This window comes from Podarcis tiliguerta (assembly GCF_965153285.1).
Source record: "Podarcis tiliguerta genome assembly, chromosome: 18".
NCBI lineage: Eukaryota > Metazoa > Chordata > Lepidosauria > Squamata > Lacertidae > Podarcis > Podarcis tiliguerta.
Genome location: NC_139551.1, coordinates 7601805 through 7614673, shown reverse-complemented (window position 1 = coordinate 7614673; position 12869 = coordinate 7601805). Strand labels below are relative to the sequence as shown.

Below are 12869 nucleotides of genomic sequence, written 5' to 3'. Positions count from 1 at the left end.
ATATTATCTGTCAAACCATCATCCATACATGAAGTCAAAGGCAGAGGATTATTGAAATACGACATCGGGGCTTACATAATAAAAGCATGTATATTTTAAAACATCTGATAAAAAGGAGTAATAAAAACAAACATCGAGAAAGGAGAGGTGGGGAGTCAAGAAGAAATTATGTATTTGTTTTTACAAATTGTATAGGAAAAGTGTTTTGGAATATCTGTGGAGACTTTATTCAATTTAATTTTTTAAAATATATTTTTATTAAGGATCCACCCAGATTCTTAGGAAGTTGAGGTAATTTGAGTCTGTTTTATTATTTTAACTTTTTGTATGTTCTGAAGTAAGTTTGTAAACTTTTTAATGATTGTCCTGCCTTATCTTTACGTAAAGCGCTTTGGGAGTTATTGGCCTAACCTTGTGGTACGTGGATTTTATGAAATGGATGAAATGAGTAAGTAAGTAAGAAGTAAATATTAATAAATAAATGGATAAAGAATAATAAAACTGCTAGAATGCTAGCCTGGGGCAACGGGCTTGGCGCCTCAATGTGCCTGCTCTTTCTTACATATAATGCCCCCACCTCACTGAACCACCCTTAAAACCAATGCTAACTATCCCAGAGTATTCTGTTTGGGACTTAGGTGTGGGGGATAACCAGTGAGCTGGAGTCTCAAGCAGATGTTTTTAAAATAACAATAAAGATTTATTTTAAAACAAGGTAGTATAATGCAAGTGGAGAGACTTAGGTTACTTCAATAATAATACACTAGTTCACTTCAATTCGTTTTCACAGGTTTCAGCTTTATAGTTTGGTTCCTTTCTAAGGCGGTACTTTCCTTCAGTTGAAGGTAAAGGGACCCCTAACAGTTAAGTCCAGTCGCGGACGACTCTGGGGTTGCGGCGCTCATCTCGCTTGGCCGAGGGAGCCAACGTTTGTCCGAAGGTCATGTGGCCAGCATGTCTGGGTCATGTGGCCAGCATGACTAAGCCACTTCTGGCGAACCAGAGCAGCGCACGGAAATGCCGCTTACCTTCCCACTGGAGAAGTACCTATTTATCTACTTGCACTTTGATGTTCTTTCAAACTGCTAGGTTGGCAGGAGCAGGGACCGAGCAATGGGAGCTCACCCCGTTGAGGGGATTTGATCCACCGACCTAGGCAAACCCTAGGCTCTTTGGTTTAGACCACAGCACCACCCACGTCCCTCTTTTCCTTCAGTTACCCACCCCTTAAACAAATCCAGCTCCTGAGGGACTTTCAGTAACACTCTTAAGGGTTCACCACACACACCCTTCCTTCACTGGGTTCTGGAAGTCTCTTCTTTCCTCAGAAGAGTCTCTCCCCTCCAGACTAGTTTGAGACCTAAGTAGACCTCAGCTCCTACTTCTGTCTCAGCCTCAGTCTCCCAGCAAGATCTGGTCCTATTACTCCCGCAGGACACTACACTCAGACACTACACTCAGTCCTTCACTGTACAGTGGAGTGGACGTTTTCTCCAGAACCAACTCGGCCTCCTCAACACTCTTTGTATATCAACCTGACTCCTATCCTATCTCCCTACCTAACTCCCAACCTCCTTCCTCAATCAGCTCAACTCAACCAACCACACTACCCTCAACAGTCCAACTCCCTGTCTCCCTCCAACGCCTCTCTTTTTAAACTCTCCCTCCTGGAACCACAGCCAATGAGAGGCTGCCGTTCTTTCACCATTTGCTGGCAGGAGATATAAGTAAAAAAGAAATACTTATGGAACCAACTTTTCCGTCACACCTGGCTTCTGCACACGCAATTGTTTACAAGTAGAGAAGTTTCTGCACAAAAACGAGGAGCAAGCTGGCTCCATGTGCAACAGAAGCTCTCCTTCCGCAGAACATGTTGAAGGGGAAGGGAGAGTCGAAAGTTCAGAGCAACCTTTCTCCCCTCAACCAACCCCTGAGAGCTCCCCTCTGTTGGAGAAGCCTTTCAAAGATGGGGTGGAAATTCACTTGAAGTGGCTTTGAAGCCACCAAGGCGCTACTTCCCTTCCAGGGGAGAACCAGAAGGGAGCGGCAGGAATCAAGCAGCCCAGACCCACCCAAAGTGGCCTGAGGATGGGCTTGAGAAAACCCTCCCCATCGCAGGCTCCACCAGTCTCTGTCTCTAGCAGCCTCTAGGAAACAAGATCCCACCACCATGTGTCCCGTTCACAGTAATGAGGATGGTATTTCTCCGCATTCTCCATTGATTGATTTTTATTTCTTCATTTCTTGAATCTATATACTGCCCTATCCCAGAGGCCTCAGGGTGGTTCACAGAACAAAATCAAAATATAAAGCCACAATATATAGAATCAAAATAAAAACACCAACCCAATAACACGCTCCACCCCCCCCCCAAAAAAAAGATGACTGTCCGACCTCTGCTTCAAAACCTCCAAAGAAGGAGAGTCCGTGGTCGGATCCAGCTTCAAAGCTCTTCTTTGGTCCTTGTGAGCAAAGTTCAGGCCAAACTTCCAACTCCCAAACACACCCCTTGACTTCTGTCCATCATGTTTTTCTCCCGCTCTGCACCTGCTGCTTGAGCCAGTCAAGAATCCAGAAAGTTAGTGTGATGAAACTTATATCTGGAATTAGCCAAACTAAGAGAATCAATAAGAAATCATTCAGGAAAAAGATTGGGATGTTTATTAAAATTACATGATGAAATATGTTTCCCATGATTACTCTTGGTGGAGCATAGACTAAATTCCAGAGAGTTAAGAGAATGGTCTTTTGTAGAATAAGAACAGACACAGAAATTTTAAGAAATGAGGAATTAGGAACCGTATAGAGGTAGAAGGAAGTCATTAACAAATCTGGGAATAAAACCAGAGATTAGACATAAATAAGAGAAGCGAGAGGAAATTGATAAGGTGAAGATAAAAGGACTTCTTGATGGAAATATATGTTTATAGTAATGTGGCTGATGGTTTGTATTTCTTAAAAAACTGTATGTCTTTGGTAAGATTCTTCATTTAACTTTATTTTATATTTTTTCTATTTCCTGATATTCTTTCTCTTCTTTTCCCCTTTTCTATTTTCTATTTTCTTTTTGTGTAAAGTGTTTATTTCATTACAGAACAATATGTTTGATTTGCATATTTTTTAATGTGTAAAGAAAGATCGTAAAAAAAAAAAAATCCATCATTTTGTCCTCTGAGTTTATACATTTCATCATATTCCACCAGTTTCATCAGAAGGGATCGGCTAGAATCAAGCATGTTTTTCTCCAGCTCTGCACCTGCCGTTTGAGCCATTCAAGACTCCAGAATTTTTTTGTGATGAAACTTATTCCACTTGGAATAATCAAAATTATAGTCATCTCATCTTCTGAAAGCTCAGGAGATATTTCGGGAGATTGCATGAGCCTCGGAAAGCAACATGACAATATTAATTGCGATGTCTGGGAAAGAAAAAGTTGGTGCCGAGAATATTTCCTGTGTTGGAGACAGACTGAGACAAGATGCAGAGCTGGCGACAGAGGGGTGTGCCTGCCTTGTGCTTCCAAGCTCTGAAGGTAGAGTTGAAAACCACCCAGACTGGGAAAGCCCACCCAGATTGGGAAAGCCCACCCAGATTGGGAAAGCCCACCCAGTCTGGTCTTGCAAGAGTCTTTGGGTTTTTCTGCTTTGCCTCCTTGCCAGTAAGAGGAGGAGGAGGCAGAGCCAGAATGAGATCCCTGTTCCTTCTGTTGCAGCTTCTGCTGCTCGTGATGCCCTTTGGAGTCTGCGGGAACCACAAGGCGAAATGCCCCTTGAATCTGGTCAGGGATTTAATGGTTGCTCGCAATTACTACCGGCCTGGACACTTTCTCATCAGTGGGATCATCTCTCCAAAACGCTTACATAAGGAAACTCCATACGTCTTTTCTCAGACACCCTTGGCCAGGAATGAGGGGTATGTAAAATCATATGTGGGTGGGTTTCATGGTCCTCCAGTCCTTGTAATGGTTCCTATTTATCAAGGAAAGAGCGCCTTTCACAGGGCTGGGGAGCCAAGGCTGTCCTCATGTTGCAGGTCTACCCTGCCCTGACCATTGGTCTTGCTGGCTGGGCTGATGGGAGCTGGGGGGTCCACTAAAAGATTCCACCCAAACCTCTCCCATTTCCTTGTTCCCTGGGTCTTCCTTAGTGAAACACTCTCCTACCTATGGATGCACGGAATTTCCCCACCTGCAGGATGCCATGAAACTCAGGCAATTCAACCTTTGAGCTCTGGAAATTGTCTGAGTTTCATGGCTTCCTGCAGGTGGGAAAATTCAGTGCAAACTTTTGAACCCTGACCAGATTCATTGGCATTCTTGCATTCTTCTATTATATCCTTATAATGATATAATATTATGAATGACCATCAACAAAATGTCGTTAAAGAATGCTATAGTTTAAAAAATGGATTTTAAAAATCCTACAGGTTAACGTTTGGTGGCTGGAGAGCAGGAAATATGTGCTTTAATTGAAATGATAAATAAAATAATATGAGTCAGGAGACTTCCTTGTTAGTGGAGTCTAAAATGTGAAAAATTATTATTCCTTTTCATCACACACAAACAGAACTCGTCTCATTTCTAACGATTGCAATGGTTGAGACAGTAGGTACCTGTTTCCTAACCCAGAGGGTGGCATGAAACTCAAGCAATTTCCAAGCAAATGAGATTAATTATTTTATGTTTATTCTATTTCGATCACAGTTCACTTTATACAACACAACAGGACACCTACATCTCAGAATGAAAAAATCTCTCTTGAAAATGGGTGGATTTTTATGGGAGAAGAGCAGGAATGATATGCTTCAAATAAAATGATTATATAAAAGAATACAGACCAGGGGGTGTCCTCATAGTTGGAGTCACTGATGAAAAACATGTGCAAGATTATAGGTTTTACCACGCACTCAAAGCTGCAAGGCACCAGGCCTCATTTCTAAGTAAAAGGGGACTGAGGTATTTGGTGCTTCCCCTCCTTCAATAATATTGTCTCTTATCTACCTATAGTCTAGCCCATTGGAAGAAGTCAAAGACCAATGCAGGAAAAGCAGCCTTTGCAGCAACTTCCCAGTATAGCACACATTTTGAGGGCACCTTCATTTCTTACTCATAGAACCACAGTAGAATAGAATCATCGAGTTGGAGAGATGGAAGGAACCCGGAAGAATCTCACCTGATGCATCCATGACACATGGTCACCTTCGGAGGGAGTCTCTTCCACTGTTGAACAGCTCTGTGTGCTGTTTGCATCAAAGCTCCGGTCATGGAGCAGAGATCTCCAAATTTTTATTCTATACTAGACTGTAAATGGTTTGATATTAATGCAATAGGATTAATCAATACATACTAATCTTTTTGGCTCATATAATGTCCCCACCCCCATTAATATGAATGCCAGTTTCACTCTTTTTAAACGATTCATTTCTTGCAGAAACACACCTAGGATCTACTGGTACATGTTGTCTTTCCTGTTCACAATTCAAGAGATCAACCAGGATCTCATTCTCTTACCCAACATCACCCTGGGCTACAACATCTATGAGAACTATTTCAATGCAAGGATGACTTCGGACGCCATGCTAGAGCTGCTTGCAGGCAGTGGATGCAATATTCCCAATTATCACTGTGGAGAACAGAATCACCTGCTGGCTGTTCTTGAAGGAGGCAATACTGTCATCTCAAGAGTGATTTCAGCCTTGTCAGGCATCTACAAAATCCCACAGGTAAGTAGTGGGAGAGCATGGAAGGACAGAGAATTTCAACTGCATAAAAATCTACTTTCTCTTTGGATAGGTCAAGCAGGGATTTTTTTAAAATGGGAAAATCCTGAGCTATGGCGCCAACATCCCTTTTTCAAAACTGAGCCTTCACCAGCTTGACACCTCCAGATGTTTCCGACTAAAACTCCCATCAGCCTCAGCCAGCAGAGATTTAGATATCAGGCATTTCATATGATTTAATACCCATTATGCTGAAAGTAAAATAAATTGCTGATCTTTTGCTTTCCTTGCTAGATCAGTTATGGCTTCACTGCCCAGGTTCTCGAAGGTAAAACCCTGTTCCCTTTTGTCTACCGGATGACTCCCAAAGAGGAAAGTCAGTACCAGGGGATTGTTGAATTGCTCCTGCATTTTGGATGGACGTGGATTGGCCTCTTCACTCCAGACAATGACAATGGAGAAAGATTTGTGAGCGCTGTGAAACCTCTGATGCTCAGCAAAGGGATCTGCATTGCTTTAGCAAAAAGAGTACCAGAAAATGATCTAAATCAATTTATCAGGCCTGGGGAACCTTTTTTCCTATGGAGACAAGTTGGGGTATTTGTTTCCTATATAACCAATGCAGTGGCTATAATACTACTCATGGTAATACACGATATGTATGAGAAGGAAATAGGGGCAAAAGTCTGGATCACAACAGCTTTGCTAGAAATCAGAATTGGCTTTTACATCCCTCCAACTTTATTCCAGCATCTCCATGGTTCTCTGTCCTTTGCAATTCAGACCAGAATAAGGAGCAGCAAAGGTGACAAATATAAATGGCAGACCAATCTTGGGAATTATTTCAATCAAGCATTTCAGTGTTCATATTCAAAGCATCTGTTGTCCGTGAAAGGCAGGGTAAGATGCAGAGAGGAGGAGAAACCGCAGCCATTGCCCCAAGAGGAGCGTGAGATAGCCCTGTCTTATGACAGGTATGGCATTTACATCAATGTTCAAGCTGTGGCTCAGGCCTTGCATGCTTCGCTTTCCTCTAGATCCCAGAGGAGGCTGATGGTGGAGGAAGGAGAGCAATGGGGACCCCAAAGGCTACAGCCGTGGCAGGTATTTCCTTCCCCTTTTTGCAACCTGCAGTCCACACAGATGCTGATCTTGACTGGGGATAGACGTATAAAATATCATAGTTAATATTAGTAATAGCAGCAGACTGCCCAACATTTCTCTGATGAAAATAGAACCATCCCATTCCATAATGATAATCTTACTGTTTATAGCCAGGACTTTTTTCAGGGGGGAACTCGCTGGAACTCAGTTCTGGCACCTCTCAGGTGGGTGCCATTGCCATTCTCACAGGGAGGTGTTCATGGTGAGTTCCGGCAGCTTTTTTGCTAGAAATATATCACTGTTTGTACCCCACACATCTTTTTGGGTTGCCTCAGCACTCTGGGCAGCTCCCAACATAAAGAAATTCATACTAAAATATTAAACATATTAAAATTCCCTATATAGGAATGGACAGCTTGTGGGTTGGATAACTCCACATCTGCCAACTTTTCTCCAATGAAAATAGGGACATTCTAAGGAAGAGTGGGACATTCCGGGATCAAATGAAAAACTGTCTCTAATCCAGGGACATCCCTGGAAAATTGGGGCACTTGCAGGGTCTGTAGTAATAAAAATGGCTGAATAGGAATTCCAGTCTACATGAGATACACGCAGGCCCCAAATCAGAAGAGGTTGAAGTGAGTAGGACTGAGATATCCATCTTGGCTTCCCGTTTTCTTAATGCTGGTGTTTTCCCCTGTCATTCCAGCTTCACCCTTTCTTGAGAGAAATCCGGGGTCTGAATACTTCCAGGGGCAGGCTGTGCTTGGATGAGAACTGGGAGCTGCCAGCGGACTTCGATATTGAGAACTGGGTGATGTTTCCCAATAAGTCTCGTGTCGTTGTGAAAATTGGGAATATAAGGAGAGAGACGTCTGCTAGCATAAAGTTCACCATTAACCCAGAAGCCATTGAGTGGCCCAATAAATTCAACAAGGTAAGGGGAATCACAGAGAGGGGAGGCTAGGAGATCCTGAATATGCTTTTCCTTGAACAACTGCTGCAAAATGACCATATCAGTTTGCCCAATGGTGTCTTGACCGAAAATAACAGCTGCAACCACCACTCCTTCTTTCCACAGCAGCTGAGATAGGAGGGGGATTTGGGGTGCTCAGAGAAAAGATAGAGCCCAGAGGTTTTTTTAATTTGGTTTTTTTAATTTGTGGAGTAAGCTCACTTGTAGATGTTGCAAATGTTAAACTATTGTATGTGCAGGAATTGAGAAGTGCACAGCTGTTGGTGAAGGATGGTAATTTTTTTAAAAAAAAACCCTATTGTAATATAAGTTTAACGTTAAGAAATGGCATGTAAGCTAGAAATAACTAGGGAAATAGATCAGCAACAAGAGGAAACCTTGCTTGCCTCAAGAACAGAGTGAGGGAAACCAATATTTGGGAAAGTCAAATTAAATTTGTCTAAATTAGCGGTTGAGAGATTATCAGAATCCTGAAATTTGGGGAAATCACATTTCAGACTCCATTGCCATTTTCTTTGAAGATTTATTAAGCAGGGAAGCAGGTAAACAGAGAAGAGGAAACAGAGTTCTGTGTTGCAAACCTCAGTTGTCCTGAACTAATTATGAAGAACAAGATATTCTGGTCACCCCAATGGTCAGTGGGGGCTTGAAAGGACCCTGATGAGGGGTCAAAGGCTCTTTCGATGAGTCAATTACATACCCACAATTACTCCTAACTGTTCCTCTTTCTTGCACCTTCTTGTCTTTCTGGTTAGGCCGTGCCTCGTTCCAGGTGTACAGAAAGATGTCGACCTGGATATGCCAAGGCGGTTCTAGAAGGAAAGCCCGTTTGCTGCTATGCTTGTGCTCGGTGTGCGGAAGGGACCTTCTCCGCCCAGGAAGGTGGGTGACGCCAAGGGGGAAGGTATTTCTGGAGAGAGTAAACACAGGGCAGTAATCCAGTCTCAAACACTTTTTGTGAGATTTCTGCAGACATTGGGGAATGTGGCTCCTTCCTCAACTTCTTTACAATCACCTTCATTACATCCTGGAAGAGAGTTGAAAGGAATGATCATAAGGAAGAAATCTCTAGGATTTCTGCAAAATGTAATCGAGTTCAGATCATTAGGGATGTAAGTGATGTTGCAGCCACTCTTTTTCTCTTCCTCAGATGCAGAACATTGCACCAAATGCCCAGAAGATCACCATTCAAACAAGGACAGAGATCAATGTGTCCCCAAGATTACCACCTTCCTGACTTATGGAGAATATTTGGGAATGGTTTTAGCTTCTGTTGCCCTCTTCTTGTCCTTAACAGCAGGCATTGTGTTGGGAATCTTCATTAAATACAAGGAAACTCCCATAGTCAAAGCCAACAACCGGGACCTCTCCTACATCCTGCTCGTCTCCCTCCTGCTTTCCTTTTTGTCCTCCTTGCTCTTCATCGGGTGCCCAAGGAAAGAGACCTGCCTTCTCCGACAAACGGCCTTCAGCATCATCTTCTCAGTTGCTGTTTCTTCTGTCTTGGCAAAGACCATCACGGTGGTGCTGGCCTTCCTGGCCACAAAGCCCGGGAACAGGGTGAGGAGATGGCTGGGCAAGAGTCTGGCCAACTCCATTGTCATCTCCTGTTCTGGGGGGCAAGTTCTCATCTGCACCATCTGGCTGGGCTCTTCTCCCCCATTCCCAGAGCCGGACATGCACTCCCAGCTGGGAGAGATCATCCTGCAATGCAACGAAGGATCTGTGTCCATGTTTTACGTTGCCCTCGGCTACATGGGCTTCTTGGCTGCCACCTGCTTCACGGTGGCTTTCCTAGCCAGGAAGCTGCCTGGCTCCTTCAACGAAGCCAAGCTGATCACCTTCAGCATGCTGGTCTTCTGCAGTGTCTGGGTGTCTTTTGTGCCCACCTACCTGAGCACCAAGGGCAAGTACATGGTGGCCGTGCAGATCTTCTCTATGTTGGCCTCCAGCGCTGGGCTTCTGGGCTGCATCTTCCTTCCCAAGTGCTACATTCTTGTGCTGAGGCCTGATCTGAACACAAAGGAGCACCTGACAACCAGAAATTAAGGGGACATCTGATTCTTAAAACATTCCATGTTCCTGATGTCCAGAAGTGCCTAAAGGAAACACACCTGCTCATCCATGTTGCTCCTTCTCCTCCTCTGAAAGAGATTATGTTCATTCTTAGCCCAACTTTTATGTAGTCCTGTTCACATGAACAGGAAGATGGGAGGAAATGTTTTGCTACCTTGCTTTGCGTCCTGGTCTACTGCCCTTAGTTTGTAAACTGTTATCTTTTAATAATTTTGTGTTTTGGGAACTTATATTTATCTCACAACAAGATAGTCTAGAGGGAGATAGGAGTTAGGTTTTTTAGTCTTTTTTTTTTTGCTATTAACCATATCTATTCTGATATTCAACAATACTTTCTAGTTATGTCATTTCTAGATATTCAAATGCCTGTGCTCCATTTTCTACCGGTATGCTGAATCATTCAGAAGTTCACTTCACATCATTTCATTTTCCTAAACTTTGTATATTAATAAATTGAGAAATTCATTTAAGTTCTCTTCCGTAGTCTCCTGGTTTAATTTCTGTATTGTGCAAGCTCTGCTCCCTGTTCCAAAGAGTAGCAACTGACCTTAGCCAAGCCTTGACTGGAGTAGAATGGATTTTATTGCGTTGTCCAGGATATGACACATTGTGCACTGATGTTGAGTGGATCACCAGATTACGAGTGAGCCAGCAACAAGTTTAGCATTGGAGGGAATCAATGAGATGATGCCAGATAGTTGGATTCCCTGCCTGCCTAACCTTTTAAGAGGAGGCATCTTATGCTCGGTCAGGAAGGAAGAGCGAGAGGCCTCCTCCTCCAACTCAGGTTCCTCCCATTCAGGTCCCCATTTATAGAGCAAAACCAAGATCAGACAGGCAAGTAAAAATAATTTACAGAACAGCCACTGACGAAGCATTTATATTAATTAGTCAAGATTGCATCCTACTTAAACTTTCGTCACTCTGGACAAGTGGAAAGCTTACTAAACAGTTATTCTTATAGCAATTCAGCCTGTAGCAATCCAATGAAGGCTCCTATATAAATTTAATAATTAAGGTCCCAAGAAAGCTGACTGGGGGGTATTTATGTATGCAACCACAGCAGCTAGAACTTTATATGCACAGAAATGGAAAGAGGGAGGATTCGTTTAAGAAACTGGGGGAATATGCTGAAATTGTGAAATTACCTGCTAAACTAAGAGGACATGAGGATGAATATTTTCAGGAAGAATGGAGACCATTGATATCTTATTTGTCAAACTATCATTTGACAATCTCGGTAGTGGCGCCCTCCCTGTGGAACGCCCTCCCACCAGATGTCAAAGAGAACAACAACTACCAGACTTTTAGAAGACATCTGAAGGCAGCCCTGTTTAGGGAAGCTTTTAATGTTTGATGTATCACAGTATTTTAATATTCTTTTGGAAGCCGCCCAGAGTGGCTGGGGAAACCCAGCCAGATGGGCGGGGTATAAATAATAAATTATTATTATTATTAATCATTATTATTATTATTATTATTATTATTATTATTATCATCCATACATGAAGTCAAAGGCAGGATTTGATATATAAGCAGCGGATTACTGAAATACGACACTGGGGCTTTGATAATAAAAACATGTTTTTTAAAACATCTGATAAAAAGAAGTAATAAAAACAAACATAGAGAAGGGGGGGTGGGGAGTCAAGAAGAAATTGTGTGGGGGGTTTTGTTTGTTTTTTTAAACTGTATACAAAGACAAGAGATTGGAATATCTGTGGAGACTTAATAATTTTTTTTTAAAAAATGTAATAAAGAAAGCATCCACCCAGATTCTTAGGAAGTAGAGGTAATTTGATTCTGTTTTATTATTTTAACTTTTGGAATGTTCTAAAGTAAGAGTGTAAACTTTGTTATGATCATCCTGACTTATCTTGACGTAAAGCGCTCTAGGAGTGATTGGCCAAAAAAGTGCATGGATTTTATGAAAGATTAAATAATTAAGTAAGAAAGTAAAAAAATATTAATAAATAAATTCGTAAAGAATAATAAAGCTGCTAGAATGCTAGCCTGGCTTCTGCACAGACAATTTGTTTATGAGTAGAGATGTTTCTGCTCAAAGACGAGGAGCAAGTTGGCTCCATGTGCAACAGAAGCTCTCCTTCCGCAGAACATGTCGAAGGGGAAGAGAGAGTCGAAAGTTCAGAGCAACCTTTCTCCCCTCAACCAACCCCTGAGAGCTCCCCTCTGTTGGAGAAGCCTTTCAAAGATGGGGTGGAAATTCACTTGAATTGGCTTTGAAGCCACCAAGGCGCTACTTCCCTTCCGGGGGAGAACCAGAAGGGAGCGGCAGGAATCAAGCAGCCCAGACCCACCCAAAGTGGCCAGAGGGTGGGCTTGAGAAAACCCTCCCCATCGCAGGCTCCACCAGTCTCTGTCTCTAGCAGCCTCTAGGAAACAAGATCCCACCACCATGTGTCCCGTTCACAGTAATGAGGATGGTATTTCTCCGCATTCTCCATTGGTTGATTTTTATTTCTTCATTTCTTGAATCTATATACTGCCCTATCCCAGAGGCCTCAGGGTGGTTCACAGAACAAAATCAAAATATAAAGCCACAATATATAGAATCAAAATAAAAACACCAACCCAATAACACGCTCCACCCCACAAAAAAAAGATGACTGTCCGACCTCTGCTGCAAAATCTCCAAGGAAGGAGAGTCCGTGGTCGGATCCAGCTTCAAGTCTCTTCTTTGGTCCTTGTGAGCAAAGTTCAAACCAAATTTCCAACTCCCAAACACACCCCTTGACTTCTGTCCATCATGTTTTTCTCCCGCTCTGCACCTGCTGCTTGAGCCAGTCAAGAATCCAGAAAGTTAGTGTGATGAAACTTATATCTGGAATTAGCCAAACTAAGAGAATCAATAAGAAATCATTCAGGAAAAAGAATGGGATGTTTATTAAAATTACATGATGAAATATGTTTCCCATGATTACTCTTGGTGGAGCATAGATTAAATTCCAGAGAGTTAAGAGAATGGTCTTTTGTA

General features: G+C 42.6%; 2 protein-coding genes across 8 annotated transcripts in view; one reads left to right on the top strand and one right to left on the bottom strand.

The window, feature by feature from the left end:
- LOC310668321 (vomeronasal type-2 receptor 26-like) overlaps positions 1-12869 on the bottom strand; it is a 77602-nt gene that overhangs the window by 47554 nt on the left and 17179 nt on the right. For 3 of the 7 annotated variants that reach the window (XM_083421429.1, XM_083421431.1, XM_083421432.1), the window contains exon 3: positions 5172-5289. The exons of 1 other annotated variant lie outside the window; for it this stretch is intronic. In XM_083421429.1, coding sequence (XP_083277555.1) covers positions 5172-5289 — 118 coding nt within the window. Of the gene's footprint in view, positions 1-5171; positions 5295-6705; positions 6788-12869 lie in introns of those variants that run through there. 3 more of the 7 variants (XM_083421434.1, XM_083421433.1, XM_083421437.1) reach the window with 2 other exon arrangements.
- On the top strand, positions 3665-10016 carry LOC310668614 (vomeronasal type-2 receptor 26-like). The gene is made up of 6 exons (XM_083422027.1): positions 3665-3912; positions 5430-5721; positions 6013-6822; positions 7532-7759; positions 8554-8680; positions 8949-10016. The coding sequence occupies exons 1-6, from the start codon at positions 3686-3688 to the stop codon at positions 9845-9847; spliced, it is 2583 nt and encodes an 860-aa protein (XP_083278153.1). The 5' UTR covers positions 3665-3685; the 3' UTR covers positions 9848-10016.

Coding starts and splice junctions, on each gene's coding strand:
- LOC310668614 (XM_083422027.1), top strand. CDS start 3,686: ATGAGATCCCTGTTCCTTCTGTTGCAGCTTCTGCTGCTCGTGATGCCC. Junction 3,913..5,429: donor CCCTTGGCCAGGAATGAGGG/GTATGTAAAATC, acceptor CATTTCTTGCAG/AAACACACCTAGGATCTACT. Junction 7,760..8,553: donor GGCCCAATAAATTCAACAAG/GTAAGGGGAATC, acceptor CTTTCTGGTTAG/GCCGTGCCTCGTTCCAGGTG.